At 36.2% G+C, this 20,832-nt stretch overlaps 1 protein-coding gene across 2 annotated transcripts in view; it reads left to right on the forward strand.

Moving 5' to 3' along the window:
* The window catches only part of KCNT2 (potassium sodium-activated channel subfamily T member 2), a 425,317-nt gene that overhangs the window by 263,973 nt on the left and 140,512 nt on the right, over positions 1-20,832 (forward strand). For both annotated transcript variants that reach the window (XM_055581824.1, XM_055581825.1), the window contains exon 14: positions 17,593-17,701. In XM_055581824.1, coding sequence (XP_055437799.1) covers positions 17,593-17,701 — 109 coding nt within the window. The remainder of the gene's footprint in view (positions 1-17,592; positions 17,702-20,832) is intronic.

Genomic DNA, 20,832 nt, shown 5'->3' on the forward strand with positions numbered 1-20,832 from the left:
ATGCCATAAAAATTTCCAAACAGTTACATCTAAGGAGGAAACATGTTCACTTAATTAGAACAAGGGGTTATATTTTTATAGACTATAGTCATTTGTTTACATGACCAGAAATACTGCTATTATGTTGGAAAAATTTAATATATATATGAATTTATGTATTTGCAATTAGCATATTGTTATATAACCTATAACCAATTCTCATTTAATATGTTCATATATCTTTCTTTCTTTCATGCCCAGTTCTCATTTTTTTTTCAGTTCTTATTCAAGCTATTCTATATAGTAATTAGAAGGGACTAAATGTGATAAATTAGCCAGAACACCTCCTTGAGAATGTTAAATTCACCTTCAAATAAGGAATAAAAAATAAGTCATTTTAAAAAGTGGTAGCTATTTTTGGGGCTGCTCCATACAGCATGTGGGATCCTTGTTTCCCCAATCAAGGATCGAACCTAGGCCCCCTACATCAGGAGCATATAGTTTTAACACACATCAGGGACGTTCCAAGGAGTAGCTATTTTTAAAACTGCCAAAGTGATTGTAATTAGCTGAGATAAATTATTGCCAAAAATTTGGGAAGTTTGTGTGTTTGAAAATAAGAAAAAGAAATTAGTAAATTGTAAGTTAGTAGTTTTGACAAAATCAGTTTCATTTTGGATTGTTTGTTCTTTGGTTTTCAGCTTATTAAGATTCAGTTTTGTCTGGGACTAAAAGAAGGAAAATAAAAGCGCAATTATTATATAAGAGATTTTTGTGAACTTGAGTGGGACTAGCTTTAAGATGGTTATCTAGTTTAATTTTGAAGTTAAATGGTATGTATACTTTTATGGTATTTAATACACAAGCCAATTTGCTCCCCAGAAATGAATAACTTATGTTGCAGGCATGAGCAATATTCCTTTTACTAACTTTTGCCACCTGGTTGAATGAAAAATAATTTAAGAACGACTTTACTATTATTATTGTGGCATGCATGTGTGCTAAGTCGCTTCAGTCATGTCCAACTCTGTGCGACCCTTGACTTTAGCCTGTCAAGCTTCTCTGTCCATGGGATTCTCTAGGCAACAATACTGGAGTGGATTGCTGTGCCCTCCTCCGGGGATCTTCCCGACTCATGGATTGAACCTGTTTCTCTTACATCTCCTGCATTGGCAGGCAAGTTCTTTACCATTAGTGCCACTGGGAAAGCCCATAATTGTGGCAAACATTTATTTAATGCTTACTATGTGCAATGACTACAGTTCTGAATAACTTTTTATAGATTAACTCAATAACTTTCTTTTTTAATTAATTTTTTTTATCGGAGTATAGTTGATTTACAATGTTGTGTTAGTTTCTGCTATACAGCAAAGTAAATCAGTTATACATATATCCCCTCTTTTTTAAACTTTATTTCCCTATAGTTCATTACAGAAAATCAATGAATTTTCATCATAATCTTGTAAAGATAATTGTGCTTAGTCGCTCAGTTGTGTCTGACTCTTGTGACCTCATAGACTGTAGCCCACCAAGCACCTCTGTCCATGGGATTTTTCAGGTAAGAATACTGTGCTGCCATTTCCTCCTCCAGGGCGGTCTTCCTGACTCAGGGACAAAAACCTTCATGTTCTGTGTCTTCTGCATTGCAGGCAGAGTCTTTACCCACTGAGACATCAAGGAAGCCGCATTAAGATAGTAGATTAGTAATCTATTGCTGTGTAATGATCTCAAACCTTTGTGGTATAACCAATAAGCACTCATTATCTCACAATTTCTGTGGGTCAGGAATTTGGGAGAAGTAATAACCCAGATACCTGTGAGGTTGCAGTAAAGATGTCAGTTGGGTCTGTGTTGTCTGAAGGCTTGACTTGGACTGGAAGTTCTGTATCCAAGGTGGCCCCTCAGCACTCACATGGTTGTCAGGTTAGTGCTGGCTGTGGCAGGAGGCTCAGTTCCTTACCTCTGGGACTTTTCTTTAGGGCTGCTTGAGGGCCTTGTGATGTGGTTGCCTGCTTCCGCCAGACCAGCTGATCCAGGAGGGAGCAAGGCAGAAGCCACAGGGTCTTTTATGACCACTACTCTCTGTCATTTCCACAGTATCCCATTGGTCACATAGATCAGCCATATTCTGTGTAGGGGGGAATGGATGACATGAAATGGATCCCATTTCATGGATGAGAAAACTGAGAAATGGAGATATTAAGTGAAATGCTGATGGTGCCATACTAAGTGGTAGAGCTCCATCTTGAATATGCATTCTGTCTCCAGACCATGTGCTGTTAAGCGATATGTGGTGTTGCCATAATAGTTCGTTTTACTTTTAAAGTTTTGATTAACAGTTGCACATTTTCATATGTCTCTTGTCCACTTGCTTTGTGTGTGTGTTCGTATATAAAGCACACCCCACTTACCCTTATTTTCTACACAGGTGGCTATTTTTCTCTTAGTGAATTATAGAGATTTTCCTTATTTTAAAATTACAAATATTTTGACTTTTTAAAAGTTGTTTTTTTTTTTCAGTTTGCCAGTTGTCTTTGGGTTGTGCTTATGGTGTTTCTAACACAATTTTTGTATCTTTTTTGTACATTTGTCACTGTCTTCCTTATGATTTTTGCCTCTAGATTATTCAAGGATCCATCATTTAATAGTTCAAATCAGTTCATTTTTCTAATAGTTACTTTTTAAGGCAGAATTTTCAGCAACCCCTAGAATTATCCCCTAAAGTCAAAAAAAGTGTGTGGATCATGAAGTACTGAAATGCTAAACTTAGTTTTTGAAATCTGTTGATGTGAACTTCATATTGAAGAATTGTGAGGGCTTGTTGAAGGAAGAATATCTCATGGTAGGCAAAGACTCAGCAAGACAAGGCACTTGGCTCAATTATTCCCTTAAGTCAACCTCACTTTGTATCAAGTGACTCCTTTAAAATTGCATATGCCTCCTGGTAAAATTGAAATTTCAATGGCCTTTTGTATGTCTCTTTATTAAGATTGTTAGATGAATATCTAGCTGATAGTAGTGCTTATCTACCTATCTATTATCTATCATCTATCTATCTCTATCCACCATCTATCTCTACAGAGGCATTTTGGAGGGAAAAAGAAAAGATTTGGTTATTATGGAACGCTGCCAAAGATTAGGCAGTGCCAATAAGTGTGTCTTAAATACCCAATAGAAGAGATGAGGTGAGATCTTATTTGCAACTTTGTCCAGGGTAATGACACAGGCAAAAAGAACTGTCACAGATCGTACATGACAACTCTTAATATGGCTATGGGTTGTCATGGGAAGATCAAGAAAATTGTAGCATCTTCCTTCTTTGATAAGGAAAGGGTGTGGACTCATATAAGTGCAAATTTCTGCTTGCCTATTTTTATGAAAGAAAAAACTTTAACATATTATGGGACTCTGTACTTTGCTGCATGCTATTCTGTGTTATTTTAATTTAAAGTTTACATTTTTGTAAGACAGATACACTTACTACTTATTTGTCTAATATAATAATAGGCATAGTTGCTCTAAGCCTTACATGATTAAAGATGTGGAATTCGATCTTACATCTTTTGACTCCGGTTGCAATGATTCTTTCAATTAAGTACAGAACCACCCTTGCCACGTTTTCCTACTTTATAATTTATTTCTAAGAGTTCTGGGATTATATTTTAATCCTCACAGAATGTGTGATTCAGAAGGTCTATTTTCCAGTTTAAATGACAATGGTTTCCAGAGATTTAGAGTGAAAAAGACATGCAGTAGAATTGTATACCTGGATCCTGCATCCTCCCAAGTGATTCCAGGCCTATTTAACTGTTCAGACCTCACATCACCCAAACTCAGTCTTCTGTCTGTTTTGTTAATTCAGCCATCCAGTGCTATCTAAAGCCTCCCTCTTCTATCTCAGGGATGCAATACTTTTCAATTAGCTTTTAACACAGTGCTGCTCAAAGTGAGGTCCAAAGGCCAGTTTCAGTCTATAGACTTTTACTAGCTTGTGCATGCTCAGTCATCTCAGCCGTGTCTGACTCTGCGACCCTATGGACTGTATCCCCCCAGGCTCCTCTGTCCATGGAATTTTCTAGGCAAGAATACTGGATTGGGTTGCCATGCCCTCCTTGACTTTTGCTAGACTACAAAATAAATACCCAGTTGAGACTGAGCATGTAGAAACTTTGATAGCAATCTGACATTGTGACATCCTAATGCATTGCAGTTTGTTGCTCTTTGGAAAGCAAGTAGACTGAGTTGGATCATATCAAGTTCGTAGGTGAGTCATATATGGCATGAGTTCTCTGTGTGTGTGTGTGTGTTAGTTGCTTAGTCATCTCCGACTCTTTGCAACCACATAGACTGTAGCCCACTAGGCCCCTCCGTCCATGGGATTCTCCAGGCAAGAACATGCATGCAAAATAGAACCACATATGTGTTTGCAATAAGTTGGAAATTAAAAAGAAAAGAGACATCTGTCTTTCATCACAATTAGCTGAGATGCCAGCTCCAGTGCCTCATCAGTGTAGAGTCTTTTGTGCCTCACCTTCCTTGTTTGTCCTGCCCTCTTTAAACCACCTGGACTTTGTGGTTCGTCATAACTGCATATCAGTATACTGTTTCCCTTTGTTGTGATATTTGATGGCTCCTGATTAACAATAGCAAACATACACACAAACAAAATCCTACATGGATGGATCCTTTTCTTCTGCTCCTTGGCTGAGTAAGTGCCACTAGAAACAAAATTCACGCAGTGAGTCAGACTCATATTGGTGAATTCATTGTCCTGCAGCTCACAGGCCCTTCACAGTGTGCACTTTTTTTTTCTTATTAAAACACGCTCTTACTTTTGCAGTTACAGTTTCAAACTTCAGCTCATCGCTTAATTCTTAGATGGGGAAAACAATGCATGAAAGATTTCCTCAGATTTTTGCTACCGTATTTCCCCAATGTCACTTCCTTTTCACCCACTCTTTCCTGCTTTTCTCCTGTTACAATAGTATTTCCTTATTTCCATGCTGGTTTCCCTGGTGGCTTAGATGGTAAAGAATCTGCCTGCAACTTGGGAGACCTAGGATTGATCCCTGGGTTGGGAAGATGCCCTGGAGGAGGGCATGGCAACCCACTCCGGTATTCTTGCCTGGAGAATCTCATGGACACAGGCACCTGGTGGGCTACAGTCCAGGGGGTTGCAAAGAATCAGACACGACTGAGCGACTAACACACACAGACATCTCCTTGCTGGATCCCAATGCCTGGTGCCCTGTCTGCAACTTTGTGATATTATTCTCCCCTTCATTTTAAAATCTTTATTTGTTAATTTATCTCCATGGAAATTTAAATATCTTCCTACCTCTCTGATTTACTTTTAAGAAAATTAAAAGAAATTTTAAGAAAACTTTTAAGAAACTGCATGCTTTCCTCATCTTTCAACTAATGACTCTTAATTATCCTTAAAATCTTAGTTTACACATCACTTTTATGGGGATTTTTTTTTCTGATTCCTTGAGGGAAAGAAAGGTATCCTTTTTAAATTCTTAGAGCGCTTGCATTCTTGTCCTTCGTAAAATTTATCATTGTATATTTGCTACTAATAAGTCTCCTAGAGGTGTTTCAAAAGCTCTTTGAATCAGTGACTCAAATCATTTTAGTCCAGCTATAATATTGGCCACATTCTTTGCAAACTCTGTCATTAAATGGTTGGAGTTTGTGTTTTTTCAATCATCAGTTCAACTTAGTGGTGGTTTGAGCCACTTATCCATCTGGTAGCAAGTAGTAAGCTTTAAAGAACGTTCAGGAGAGAGGAAAACCACTAGAAGATTCACGTATTGTAATGCACTTGGTTAATCAGTTTTAGACTTGTATAGCTTTTGTAGAGTTCTTCATAGGCAGTTTGAATTTAATATGGATTTAGGCAACTTACATTACCTCTCTGAACATCTAATTCCTTATCTGAAAACTGTTTAACACAATATATATCATAGAGCTTTTGTGAGCTTTAATAACACCACACATACGTACATGTATATGAATCATTTAGCATAAAAGGTGAAATATTGTTTGGGATTATTATTATTGTAATATGATTAAGATAATTCAATAAATATATCATTCACTCTCAATTTTCATGACATCAATTACTATCACAAACTAGTGAGAAATGCTTTCCATTAGCATCTAAATAAATTGAGTTCTGAAGTCAGCAATTTTTCAAAAAAATATTAATACTGCTGTTTTTGTGACATGGTTTAGAGAAAGAGGTTAATAAAATTAAAACTGTTTTGCTCTAGGATATAGGAAACTTGGTTCCTCTTTTGAGCTTTTAATTAGTGTGATACATTAAAAAAGTTACAGCATTAACATAGCATAAGGATTCAAGTAATTAGAAAAACACAAAAATGTGTTTTATACTCAGTATTACTGAAGTGAAATAAATCTGTTTTTTTAATGTTGCCAACGTCAAGCTGAGTTGAATTCTGTATATTTAATAAGAATCTTATATTTAAATCTTGTGAAAGTAAATGACTTTTAAAGCTTTACTTAAATCTATTCTTAGTCATTTAGTGGTTGAATGGTTCACAGTCTTAGAATTGGAAGAAGTGTGATGTCTGCTCATGTATACACACACACACACACACACACACACACACTCCAACTGGTAATTTATTGATTTAAGCAACAATATCAAAATAAAACTCAATTGTTAGAGATTGTCTATTCTCCTTGAAGAAGAAGCAATTTTCATGGCAATAAACCCACTCATGCTTATAAACAGAGCCTAATAAGCAAAGGTTATGTGAGAGATTTATAACACAATTTGTTCAGTCGGTCTATGTAATAAACTCTTTTCCCGTAAAATAAAAACAAATAACATTCAATTTTAAAAATTTACCCCGTTTCGTGTTTCTCTTTGAAAGCTTTTTTCCAAACGATATTTGATTTCTGTAAATCAAAACCCAGGGCTAGAGTGGTTTCGTGCACTGGCCGCTGCTGTTTACAGCTTTCCAAAGAGCCGTTACCTAGCAACTGCATAGAAGCAGCTTCCAGTAGTTTAAATCATAGACGAGCTCAGAAAATACTGTGAAGCAGACCTTAAAAAAAATTCTGACTTGTTAAAATGTAATTAGCAAATCGACTTTCTGTCGAAATAGATCAAAATAGATTTGATCATGTCTATTGATAACTTTATAACTTTAATTATAATTGCTTATCTGAAAAGCTTTTAAATAAAAAATGATAAAAATAGCAATAAAATAGAAACCACGGATCTCACATAATCCTGCTGGTTTAAAAGTCACAGTCCTTGAAAACTGTTTCCCCTTCCTTAAGATGGCTACTATTAAGTTTGAGTCATGTTGTCACTTTTTTGTGCATGTGTGTAGTCTGCTTTTGTATCAGTGGAGTTATATCCTTTTACTCCCTAAGATTTTAAACTGTGTCATTGACATTATTTCAAGATGGCTTATTGAAATTTCATTTTTAGTAATGCCGAATTGTGATGATAAACATATTTAGCATCATCTAAGTGATCCCTGGGTCAGGAAGATCCCCTGGAGAAGGAAATGGCAGCCCACTCCAGTACTCTTGCCTGGAAAATTCCATGGATGGAGGAGCCTGGTGGGCTACAGTGCATGATGCCACAGAGTCAGACATGACTGAGCGACTTCACTTTCACTTTTCACTTTTCCCAGTGATCTAAATGAAGATGATCACCATCATCTGTCTAGCATTCTGATCAGCATTTTGTTCTCATTATCTACTCTTCTCAGAAAATCCCATGAGGTAAATACTTTTACTATTCACATTGTCAAAGATGAGGCAAGTGAGGCTCTGAGGGAACAGGACCTTGTTCAGGGCCTGACACACTCGGTGGTGACCCCACTGGATCCCATGCACTTATGCTCGAAGAACAAGCAACAAGAGAGAGAGCTGAGTCAAAACAAACAGAAACTTTACAAGGACAAGAAGGAAACACAAGACAGAATATATGTAATTTCAAATGAGGAAATGTTTTCTTCAACAAGGGAAGAGAATTAGAAAACATGGACAGATTTGATCTCTGCAAAGGAGTGATTGTTGTCTGCATAATCAAAACTGGCCACATACGTGGCCAAACCAGTGAGAGGGAAAGAATTTAGACAAAACTGGTTTTGTCTGCCAAATATTAACCCAGAAGTTTACAAAACTTGATCTAGTAACCATGTTTAACTGAGGAGCCGATACATGCCATTTCCCCCTCGGTAGCCACCCACCCAGCTAAAACTTGGGGATATGTGTGGGAAAAGGGGGGCCTTTTACTAAGGAACAAGGAGAGAATGAATATAGATGATAGTAGTTTCAGCCACAGTTCAAATCTTTTTGTCCACCCGAGTATCCATGTACAGTATTTTTTCTATACAGTAAGATAAATGTGTTCAGTAGTAGTTGCTCAGACATGTCCAACCTTTTGTGATCCCATGGATTCTAGCCCACCAGGCTCCTCTACCCCTGGGATTCTCCAGCCAAGAATACTGGAAAGGGTGGCCATTCCCTTCTCTAAGGGATCTTCCCTATCCAGGGATCAACCTGGGTCTGCTGCATTGTAAGAGGAGCATTCTTTCCCATCTGAGCCACCAGGAAAGATACTCATCCATTATTATGAAAAACACACCAAAGTTGCTTCAGTTGCTGAATCTAGCTCCAAGTCTAGGATATCTCAATAATGCAAAGTCATTTCTAGCTGTGGATCCTAAGAGTCTGGCAATGACAAACCAATAAATGAGTTAGTTACTTCCACTCCCACCCCATATGCATATATAATAGTGGGGAAAGATAACTGTAATAATATATTGGGTTTTGGAAAATGCAAGGGAGGCACATGGCAGACATTAGTCCATGGCAATGGTGATTATCCTGTGGGACATGAATTGCAAAGACCTTGCAGTAAATTTTTTGACTAGAGACCATCCTGCTGTACAGAATAACTTGTCTGTTCCTAAGCATAGATTCTTGTTCACTATTTTCAGTGATTACAGAGAATGTTGAAATTGGAACAGATTTCCTCTAGTCCTTTCCATGTGTCAGTGATCATGCTCAAGGTTCTTTTCTAAGAACTTTCGTACACTTGCCTTATTTGGCTTTTATTGCCCCATCCCTATCTCTGGCTTGGTTGTCATGGCAGCTACCTTGGCATTTCAGTTTGTTGACCCTCTGTTAGTTCGACTTCTTAGTCAAAAATCAACTCTAGTGTCAACTGTCTTCTAGGATTGTACTTCCATGCATTTGAATGGGCAGAGGAATCCAAACAAAAGGCAACCCATAGGCTAGTCCCACTTTAAATTCATGATCACTAATTTTTAGGGGTCTAGCAGGTGCCAAACAGTCATTCTGTTTCCCAAATCTGTTTCTTTTTACCCTCTCTTAAACAGCTTTGCCATGTTTTCTCTTCTCACCTCCAACCTCTTTCCTATCAACATTCCAACCTACTTCACTAAGAAAGTAGGACCATAGGAAGGAAAACAAAGTTTTCATAAACTTCTGCCTACGCACATACTCACCAGCCTGAAGGTAGAACTCCCATATGTTCTACCTCCTCTCCTGTTATTATAGATGAACAATTTTAGCAGCAGTGTGACTGAGCAGGGTCATGGAAAGAATAACGTATTATGTTAATAAGATTACCCAAATTCTGACAGTCTAGGAATGACATTTTAAGGAATTGGAAATATATCCTATAAAGCTTTCAGATTTATGAAAGGTCATTAGACCATTTGGCAGATTAAACAGCACTCTCTAGCTATTGATAATAATGTATATTTGCCTTGTAACTCCAGTATTTTTGCCACCTGATGCAAAGAGCTGACTCATTTGAAAAGACCCTGATGTTGGGAAAGATTGAAGGCAGGAGGAGAAGGGAACGACAGAGGATGAGATGGTTAGATGGCATCACCGACTCAATGGACATGAGTTTGGGTAAACTCCGGGAGTTGGTGATGGACAGGGAGGCCTGGAGTGCTGCCGTTCATGGGGTTGCAAAGAGTCAGACACGACTGAGCAACTGAACTGAACTGAACTGAATACCTAGCCAGTAGTCAAGTGTTATTGAGAACTTCGTTGTTTTTGAACTTTGATTTGTGTTTAGTTTTAGGTTGTTTAAACTTAAATAGCCACATGTGGCCAAGGCAACTGTATTTTTTTTTAATTTTATTTTATTTTTAAACTTTACAAAATTGTATGTTTTGCCAAATATCAAAATGAATCCACCACAGGTATACATGTGTTCCCCATCCTGAACCCTCCTCCCTCCCCATACCATCCCTCTGGGTCATCCCAGCGCACTAGCCCCAAGCATCCAGTATCGTGCATCAAACCTGGACTGGCAACTCGTTTCATACATGATATTTTACATGTTTCAATGCCATTCTCCCAAATCTTTCCACCCTCTCCCTCTCCCACAGAGTCCATAAGACTGTTCTATACATCAGTGTCTCTTTTGCTGTCTCGTACACAGGGTTATTGTTACCATCTTTCTAAATTCCATATATATGCGTTAGTATACTGTATTGGTGTTTTTCTTTCTGGCTTACTTCACTCTGTATAATAGGCTCCAGTTTCATCCACCTCATTAGAACCGATTCAAATGTATTCTTTTTAATGGCTGAGTAATACTCCATTGTGTATATGTACCACAGCTTTCTTATCCATTCATCTGCTGATGGACATCTAGGTTGCTTCCATGTCCTGGCTATTATAAACAGTGCTGCGATGAACATTGGGGTACACGTGTCTCTTTCCCTTCTGGTTTCCTCAGTGTGTATGCCCAGCAGTGGGATTGCTGGATCATAAGGCAGTTCTATTTCCAGTTTTTTAAGGAATCTCCACACTGTTCTCCATAGTGGCTGTACTAGTTTGCATTCCCACCAACAGTGGAAGAGGGTTCCCTTTTCTCCACACCCTCTCCAGCATTTATTACTTGTACACTTTTGGATCGCAGCCATTCTGACTTGCGTGAAATGGTACCTCATAGTGGTTTTGATTTGCATTTCTCTGATAATGAGTGATGTTGAGCATCTTTTCATGTGTTTGTTAGCCATCTGTATGTCTTCTTTGGAGAAATGTCTATTTAGTTCTTTGGCCCATTTTTTGATTGGGTCATTTATTTTTCTGGAGTTGAGCTGTAGGAGTTGCTTGTATATTCTCAAGATTAGTTGTTTGTCAGTTGCTTCATTTGCTATTATTCTCTCCCATTCTGAAGGCTGTCTTTTCACCTTGCTAATAGTTTCCTTTGATGTGCAGAAGCTTTTAAGGTTAATTAGGTCCCATTTGTTTATTTTTGCTTTTATTTCCAGTATTCTGGGAGGTGGGTCATAGAGGATCCTGCTGTGATGTATGTCAGAGAGTGTTTTGCCTATGTTCTCCTCTAGGAGTTTTATAGTTTCTGGTCTTACGTTTAGATCTTTAATCCATTTTGAGTTTATTTTTGTGTATGGTGTTAGAAAATGTTCTAGTTTCATTCTTTTACAAGTGGTTGACCAAGGCAACTGTATTGGCCAGGAGTTTCATTTTTATTTTACCTAATTATTTAATTATTTTATTAAAGTATAGTTGATACACAGTGTTGTGTTACTTTCAGGTGTACAGCCACGTGAATCAGTTATGTGCTGGGTGCTTAGTTGCTCAGTTGTGTCCAGCTTTTTGTCACCGTGTGGACTGTATAGCCCACCAAGCCCCTCTGTCCATGTGGATTCTTCAGGCAAGAATACTGGAGTGGGTTGCCATGACCTCCTCTAGGGGATCTTCCAAGTGCAGGGACCTTCCAAACCCAGGTTTCCCACATTGCAGGCAAATTCTTTACCATCTGAGCCACCAGGGAAGCCAAAGAATACTGGAGTGGGTAGCCTATCCCTTCTCCAGGGGACCTTCCCAAACCAGGAATTGAACCAGGGTCTCCTGTTTGCAGGCAGATTCTTTACCAGCTGAGCTACTAATGAAGCCTGAATCAGTTACACATACTGATAGCTTATGGTGGACAATGTTGGAGTTGTGATCTCTGAAGAAGAGAATTTAGCTTCAGGACCAGGGGCAAGGCTTCAGACACTCAGAACTTCATGTGGCAGAAGTTCCCTTACAGTGAAAAAGGAATAGAGGAAGCTTCTGACGTAGATATCAAAAGGGGGGTGGAGAGTGTCCTGTCACTAGTCTTAGCAAGGGAGCTGTATACTTTCTCAGTTGGTTATTAACAATAAATCAAAAGAACATCTCAAGGATGTAAAGGTCTTACCAGATACTCCCACAGTATACATTTTAAGATAACAGGATTAGTCAGACTTTTTTTTTTTTTTTTTTTTTAAGAAGGAGAAACATGTCTTTGCGCAGGATACGTTGTTGTTATATAATCATTGGTAAGGAGTTTAAGGAAAAACATACCCTTGAGGAAGATGAGTTGTTTTGCTGTATAATCATTAGCTCTGGGCTTAAAGGAAAAAAAAAAAGTTTTATGTGACTATGACAAAGGAATGTAGAAAAAAAACGTTTGTCCTTTTCTCCTCCTCTAGGGCCCCAGACTCCTTATCAACCTACCCAAGAATTAACTCTCTCCATACATATATATATATTTTTTCATACATATATATTTTCTTTTTCCTTATAGGTTATTACAAAATACTGAGTATAGTTCCCTACGCTATACAGTAGGTCATTGTTGGTTATCTATTGTGTATATAGTAATGTATATAGGTTAATCCCAGACTCCTAATTTATCTCTCCCTCTGCTTTACCATTGATAATCATGCATTTGTTATTTTTATGTTTGTGGATCTATTTCTACTTCATATATAAGTTTTTCTGTGTTATTTTTTTAGATTCCATACATTAGCAATATCATATGATATGTGTCTTTCTCTGTCTGGCTTACTTCACTTAATACAATCATCTCTAAATCCATTCATATTTCGGTAAATGTCATTTATTCATTCATGACTGAGGCAATTGTATTTGCCAACACAGTCTTAGAAGGGTGATAAGTGGCTTGTCAAAAAGTTACAAAACAGGACAAGCATTTAGGAAGCTGTTTTATTACCCCAAGTGAGAGATTATTAGTGTTTATATAAAGGTCCCTGATCCCTTTAGCTGATTTGGGATCCCTCAATCCAGAAAACTCTGAGAAAAGAAAATATTTTAGTATTTCTGTTAGTGGTAAAACCTGACCTGAAGTTATTTGGTAGTAAACCCCATACTGAACTTCATTTTTTTTTTTTAAGTAGTAAAAGTATTCACACATTTAACTGCAAAAACAATAGTGTTTTTAAGCATAGATTGCTCTCTACATCTAGTACACAAGATGAAGCATATTGTTTCTAAAATTAAAAAAAAAAATTTTAATTCTAGAAGCTGATAAGTGGCCCTTAAGAGCATGGATAAGGATCAGAAGCCTGCAACAAGTAGTTAAGAGTGGGAATGGGGGGGGAGGCGAGTGAGAAAGTGACAGAGGACCAAAGTGGTACCATCCATAAACCTTGGCAGTCATATGACATTGGGAAATGAGGGGCAAAATAAGATGAAAGAATATTCTGCTTTTGTATTCAAGTTAGGAAATAACAGTGAGTATAAATGTTTGAGGAGGAGGGATGGATTTGGTCCTGAGAGGAGACATCTAGAGATAAATTCAATTTTGATTTGCAGACTGAGTTTCACCTTTCTTAATTTGTGTAAATGAAGACTATTATGCTATAGTATTCCTTTTCATGTGTCAATCATCCTTATTGGTGAAATATATGTTTTCTTTATAAAGAGTACTGATTTTTCTTTTTCTCTAACAAGGAATCCCAAGATTATATATTAACTCATTAATCTAAGATGGATGCTTTCAACCTATCTGATCCAATATCTCTTTTGTATGATAAATATTTTGTCACACTTCCTTTACTAGCCTGGAACAAAATTCAGAGTAAATGTAAATATCTATATGAATGCACTTTAAATAATTAATAGAATATGTAATTTGTAATATGAAGGAGAAACAGAAGAGAAATAATTAATAGTAAGAAAGCATATATCTCAACACTGTAAATGCCCAGATATGAATAACCAAAAAAAAGACAACACAAAACAGATGCTTGCACCAATAAATATATGCCTGCTACTAACACTGACAACATTAATGATCAGATCTTAAATTTCTATTAATGACTCACATATAGTATTAACAAAATAAACTTTCTCTAAGTTTATACAGTAACTGTCTTCCTAAATAATTCAGTATTTACTAAAATTTTTCAAAACTTTGTATCTATGTGGACAATTGCCTCCAGAAATGTGTACATTGCTTGTTGGGTTAATAGACACTGTAAAAACTTTACTTACCTGTAGAAAAAAAGCATAAACAGACATAAAAATGATGCCTAAAGCTAAATTTTCTCTTCTATTTCCCACTGATTATTATAGTTTTTGAAACATTAGCCAGTGCAACATGATTGTACTTCAGCCATTTCCAACCAACCAGAGATAACACATTAATTGAGGAAAATGGAAGGAAGGGGACCCAGTTTTTTTATCTTTTAGCACTAAAGGAAAATAAGATGGAATATTTTCAAACTATCATATAACTACCACATTTTCTCATGGTCCCCTGCAAGAAGAAATATAGTTTGTACATTAAGCCAAGGGAAAGTTAATAGTTGCATATGGTATTCAGTTCAGTTCAGTTCAGTCACTCAGTCATGTCCGACTCTCTGCGATCCCATGAACTGCAGCACACCAGGCCTCCCTGTCCATCACCAACTGCCGAAATCTACCCAAACCCATTGAGTTAGTGATGTCATCCAACCATCTTATCCTTTGTCGTCCCCTTCTTCTCCTGCCCTCAATCTTTCCCACCATCAGGGTCTTTTCAAATGAGCCAGCTCTTTGCATCAGGTGGCCAAAGTATTGGAGTTTCAGCTTCAACATCAGTCCTTCCAATGAACACCCAGGACTGATCTCCTTTAGGATGGACTGGTTGGATCTCCTTGCAGTCCAAGGGACTCTCAAGAGTCTTCTCCAACACCACAGTTTAAAAGCATCAATTCTTCCGTACTCAGCTTTCTTTATAGTCCAACTCTCACACCATACATGAGCACTGGAAAAACCATAGCCTTGACTAGACGGACCTTTGTTGGCAAAGTAATGTCTCTGCTTTTCAATATGCTATCTAGGTTGGTCATAACTTTCCTTCCAAGGAGTAAGCGTCTTTTAATTTCATGGCTGCAATCACCATCTGCAGTGATTTTGGAGCCCCCCAAAAATAAAGTCAGCCACTGTTTCCCCATCTATTTGCCATGAAGTGATGGGACCGGATGCCATGATCTTAGTTTTCTGAATGTTGAGCTTTAAGCCAACGCTTTCACTCTCCTTTCACTTTCATCAAGAGGCTCTTTAGTTCTTCTTTACTTTCTGCCATAAGGGTGGTTATTGATATTTCTCCCGGATATCTTGATTCCAGCTTGTGCTTCCTCCAGCCCAGCGTTTCTCATGATGTCCTCTGCATAGAAGTTAAATAAGCAGGGTGACAATATACAGCCTTGACGTACTCCTTTCTCTATTTGGAACCAGTCTGTTGTTCCATGTCCAGTTCTAACTGTTGCTTCCTGACCTGCATACAGGTTTCTCAAAAGGCAGGTCAAGAGGTATTCCCATCTCTTTCAGAATTTTCCACTGTTTATTGTGATCCACACAGTCAAAGGATTTGGCATAATCAATAAAGCAGAAATAGATGTTTTTCAAGAACTCTCTTGCTTTTTTGATGATCCATTGGATGTTGGCAATTTGATCTCTGGTTCCTCTGCCTTTTCTAAAACCAGCTGAACATCTGGAAGTTCACAGTTCACGTATTGCTGAAGCCTGGCTTGGAGAATTTTGAGCATTACTTCACTAGCGTGTGAGATGAGTGCAATTGTGTGGTTGTTTGAGCATTCTTTGGTATTGCATATATGGTAATCATACCTTCCAAATTTTCTGGTAGTGGGTTTTTAAATACTCTATCTCATGTCATAATAGATATACATACTTTTCTTCAATCATGTGTTCAATTTTTGGTTTAAAATTTATAGACCCCATGTATTTGGCTATCATATGATTCTAAAGTAAAATTATTCTTCATTTAACAGTTTTGTAACTTTATTTTCATAGATTGGGCATTATATACTTAAAAATTATTTGAGAAATATTAAAATAGCGGTTTAAGTCACTGTTCTTTTGCAGATACTTTGAATACTTTTCTAAATTCAAAATAGAACTTAGAATCTACCCATCTTCCTGTAAACTGTTAAATCATGGTTATATATTTTGGAGGTTTTTCTTATAGATTTTTATTATAATACTGACAAGCAGGAAAAAAAAAAAGAGGCATTGTTAGATTCTTGATTTTTTTAAAGAGTAAATCCTGATGTGTAACCATAGCTTATAATTTCTTCCATAAAATGTAAAAGAAAAAATGAATTAAGGAAATGAAGGAAAAAGAAAAATAACGGGCTCTTTCATATGCTCACTGATGTTATGCAAACAAGAGTAAGGTTATTATTTATCTATCTGGAACATTTAATGAATCACTTCCCAAGTAATCTTGTTTCATCATAAATTGTATAGTGTGTGTTTTCATTTCATAGATCAGACTCACAAATTCAACCCATTTCTTCATTAGCTAAAACTGCTATTTTCTGCCTAAGAATATTTATTTTCTTAGAACTTTAAGCAGTCTTTATTTTCAATATCAGCTACAGCAGTTTACTTGGAAGGGAAGGTTTTTTTCCCCCAAAACAAACAGCTTTTTTTCCCCAAACATTAATTGCTTCTCTAAAATGTTATTTCTGTGGAAAATTGAGCATATGGCATCTGGGCCCTCATTCCTGCATGAAAACAATTTACTTGGGCTGAATGGCACTACTCCTTTTAACATGACCTTCACTCCCCCAACCATGTGTCATCATTTCTAGCTCTCTATTGTTTTTATGTCATTGAATTTATTTTTATGCCATTTATTATTGTTTCTAACTGGACTCTATCATCTTCTGAATTTATGACCTTAGATTCTAAGGTTAAGGTATAATTTATATTTATATCAGGATTAATTTTTATTGATCGATAATGGTAGTTGTTTTGATTGTACAAATTATTACTTATCTATTGTGCAAATATTATCTGCCACATTTTTTAATAAGTAATTCTAAGTCTTTATGTTATGTGACTATGGATTTGATAAATAAATCATGTTATAAATCAGCACTGTTATATTTCATACCATAGAATTATCAGAAGTAAAGGAGACTGTGTATAGTCTTCAATTTAGTATACAGGCTGTACCTCACACCTACCAACTTCTTACCTTTTTGTACAGATGAGGCACAGGAGAAAAACTTCTTGCCAAAGGCTGTCAGTTTTATTAAAGACATATCTGGGGTTAGAAGCCCTCTGTACCTCAATAACTTACCTCACAGTCTAGTACTCTTTCTTATGAAACATTTTTCCTGGAGATAAATTTGCACATGTACAAACATCTCTGAAGCAAGTGTATGTATATGGAAGCTTTTGTAATTTTATTCTCTGTTTTACATATTACTTTAAAATACTACTATCCCAAGGTAAATTATTCTAATTTACCTATTTTATTTCAAACAGATCATGTTGTTTGTGAAGAAGAGTTTAAATACGCCATGTTAGCTTTAAACTGTATATGCCCAGCAACATCTACACTTATTACACTGCTGGTCCATACCTCTAGAGGGCAGTAAGTATATTTTTTCTTTAAGATGATGCATTTTAAATTATAAAAAGGAATTATATAAGTGTAGTTATGTGACTTAGAAATACAGTAAGCCTAAGTATACAGCTAGATATGTACCTTTACTTGTATTTGTGTGAGTTATCACCATCTGGTAGACAGAGGGTAGACAGACAATTACAGACCTACTACAGGGTCCAAGACAGAGAGGATATTAACAGTGATTTGCTGTCTTTTCTAACTAATCGAGAGATGATTTGTTTTATCCCAAATTCTATGCCTGCCTCATTAGTTAGGCCTGGAATTAGGGTATTGTTTCTCCTTTCAAAATTAATACTTAGCAAATAAAATCTTGCAAAACAGGATGACAGCAGTCACTATTGAAAGGTCTTAAAGTCATTCTTTTTCTGTTTCTGAGGTAAGTTTTTATCTGAAAGCTGTATGTACACAAATGAGCTCAAAATTAAAATTTTATAAGTATTATAGAATGATAACAAAGTAGTTGATAAAATTAGCTAATGTAGTATAAAAGAAAGTATTAAATGAATTTTAGGGTATTGAGGGAAATTATATCATGAGAACATTTTTTCCTCTTTGTTTATTTTGATAGAGTTTCCTAAACCATAGATGTTGCTTTTGACTTGCATTATCAAGTAAAATACAATCAGCGAATATAGTCACTGCTCTTATTCAAAAAGATAAATGTTGCACCACATTTCATGCTTTTCATATTCCTTACTGGATATTTTAGACAAAATGTTTGATTTTCTAAATAAATCCCACAGTGGTACTTGCAGTTATAATCATTTAAATTTAGTGAGTTAATTGATAGCTGTTTAAGTGAAATGCCAAATCAAATAAATCAAGGAAAAGGAAATTCTTTCCTGGGATTTAGTACTGCTTGGAGGAAATTGATAATTGAAAAATAGTAAATTCCCTCTGGTGTTTTTAAGTAGATTTACCTCTTTTCCCTCTAATTATGTCTCTGCTGTATAGAGACAGAAAGAGTTTCCCAGAAGCAATTTTCTCAAAGTTCTGAATATAACTATTTCCATTCTATACATTGATAAGCCTTTAAAATGTGCAACAGAAACAATGTAACAGGTCCACAAATGAAATTGTTTTTCTTGGATGGACTTACTCAGCATTTTGATGGAATTAAATAAAATACTGAAAACTTTGTCACCAACTAGTTGAATATTCATAGAATTTATGGCTTCATTATTTTGTCATCCATCTTTGTCACAGATTCGTACAGCTTTAGAGCTGAGAATTTAGTCACCTTCATTCTTGCACAAATGATAATATGAAGCCCTTCAACACTAACACACATTAGTATTTATAGAATGGTTAAATTACATTTTCCAACTCCTAGTAAATATTATTTATTGGCACACAATAGTGCCTGGTGAACATTGGACTTCGTATAAATTTAAAAAGAATTTCAGCATCTCCTCAAATAGGACTTTTCCTAATATACTCTAATGAATATTGTCATATTAAAAAAGAAAGTGATGATCTTGAAAACATTACTACATAAGTAAGGATTTCCTGTAAGTAAGATTGACCTGCAAAATCATTCCCCAATTAAGTGACACAATAAATGCTTTAATCCACCAAAAGTACTTTCTTTGTTATTGAGATATAATTCATATACCATATAGTTCACCTGCTAAGATATACAATTTTGTAGTTTTCAGTATAGTCATAGAATTGTGCAACTATCACTGCTAAATCCTAATATTTTCATTATCTCATAAACTCTCTGCATTTTTGCAATAGCCCACATTGTATCCAAACTCTTCCAACTATAGGCAAACACAAACCTTACCCTATCTCTATAGATTTTTCTTTTCTGGACATTGCATATTGCAATGGATGGAATATTACAATGGATGGATATGAATGGAATCATACAGTGTATGCTGTTTTTGGACTGGCTTCTCTCACTTGGCATAATGTTTTTAAGGTTCATCCATATTGTAACATGTATCATTACTTCGTTCCTTTTTAAACTGAGTAGTTTTCTATTGTATGGATATATTTCTTTGTACTTTTCTATTCATCAACTGATGGGTACTTGGGTTGTTTCCAGCATTATGGATAAGGCTGTTCTTAATACAAATGTAAAGATTCTTATGTGGACATGTCCTTTAATTTCTTTGGGTCTATATCTAGGAGTGAAATTGCTGAGTCATGAGCTTCCTAGGTGGTGCTGGTGGTAAAGAAAGCACCTGCCAATGCAGGAAACGCAGGAGACACAAAAGACAAGGGTTAAATCCCTGGGTGTCAGAAAGATCCCCTGGAGGAAGAAATGTCAACTCACTCCAGTATTTTTGCCTGGGAAATCCCACGGACAGAGGAGCCCAGTGGGCTACAGCCCATAGAGTCACAAAGAGCTGGATGTGACTGAAGTGACTGAGCAACCCCCCACACCAGTAAATCTATTTAGCCTTTTTTTTTTTAGGAATGTCCCAGATGTTTTCTGAAGGGATTATATCATCTTACATTGCCATCAGCAGTCTATCATGACTCCAGTTTCTTCATGTCCTCAGCAATCCTTGTTATTATCTGCTTTTTGCATCATAATCCTCCTATTGAATGCAAAGTGGTGCTTCATTATGGTTTTGGTTTGCATTTCCCTAATTACTAATAATGTTACAATTAGTTCATGGGCTTATTGACCATTTTCATATCACCTTTGAGCAAAAACCTATTCAGATCCTTTGTCCATTTTCTAATCACATTGTTTCTGATTATTGAGTTGTAAGAACTTTTATATATTCTAGCTTATCTTAAACAGATAAATACCATCACTTCAGTATAAATGATCATCCTAATAGATCACTTAATTTAAAAAATCTAATATATTTTATTAATAATATTATTTGACTAAAGTAATTTGTTATGCATTAATTGAAGGTATAGTGAAGATTCACTCATTAACAGAACATGTTTAAAATTTTGCCTTTAAGCATCAGCAGAAATTAGAGACCTCAAATATATTGATTTAATAATAAGAGAGCAAACTTGGGAGCTAAATCAAGTAGTATAATGGGGAAATGTTGAGTAGTCTAGAAATGCTTTATGTAGGGATTATCAAACCATTAATTGAGACAATACCTACAGTAATACTC

The sequence above is a fragment of the Bubalus kerabau genome, chromosome 5, assembly GCF_029407905.1.
Source record: "Bubalus kerabau isolate K-KA32 ecotype Philippines breed swamp buffalo chromosome 5, PCC_UOA_SB_1v2, whole genome shotgun sequence".
NCBI lineage: Eukaryota > Metazoa > Chordata > Mammalia > Artiodactyla > Bovidae > Bubalus > Bubalus kerabau.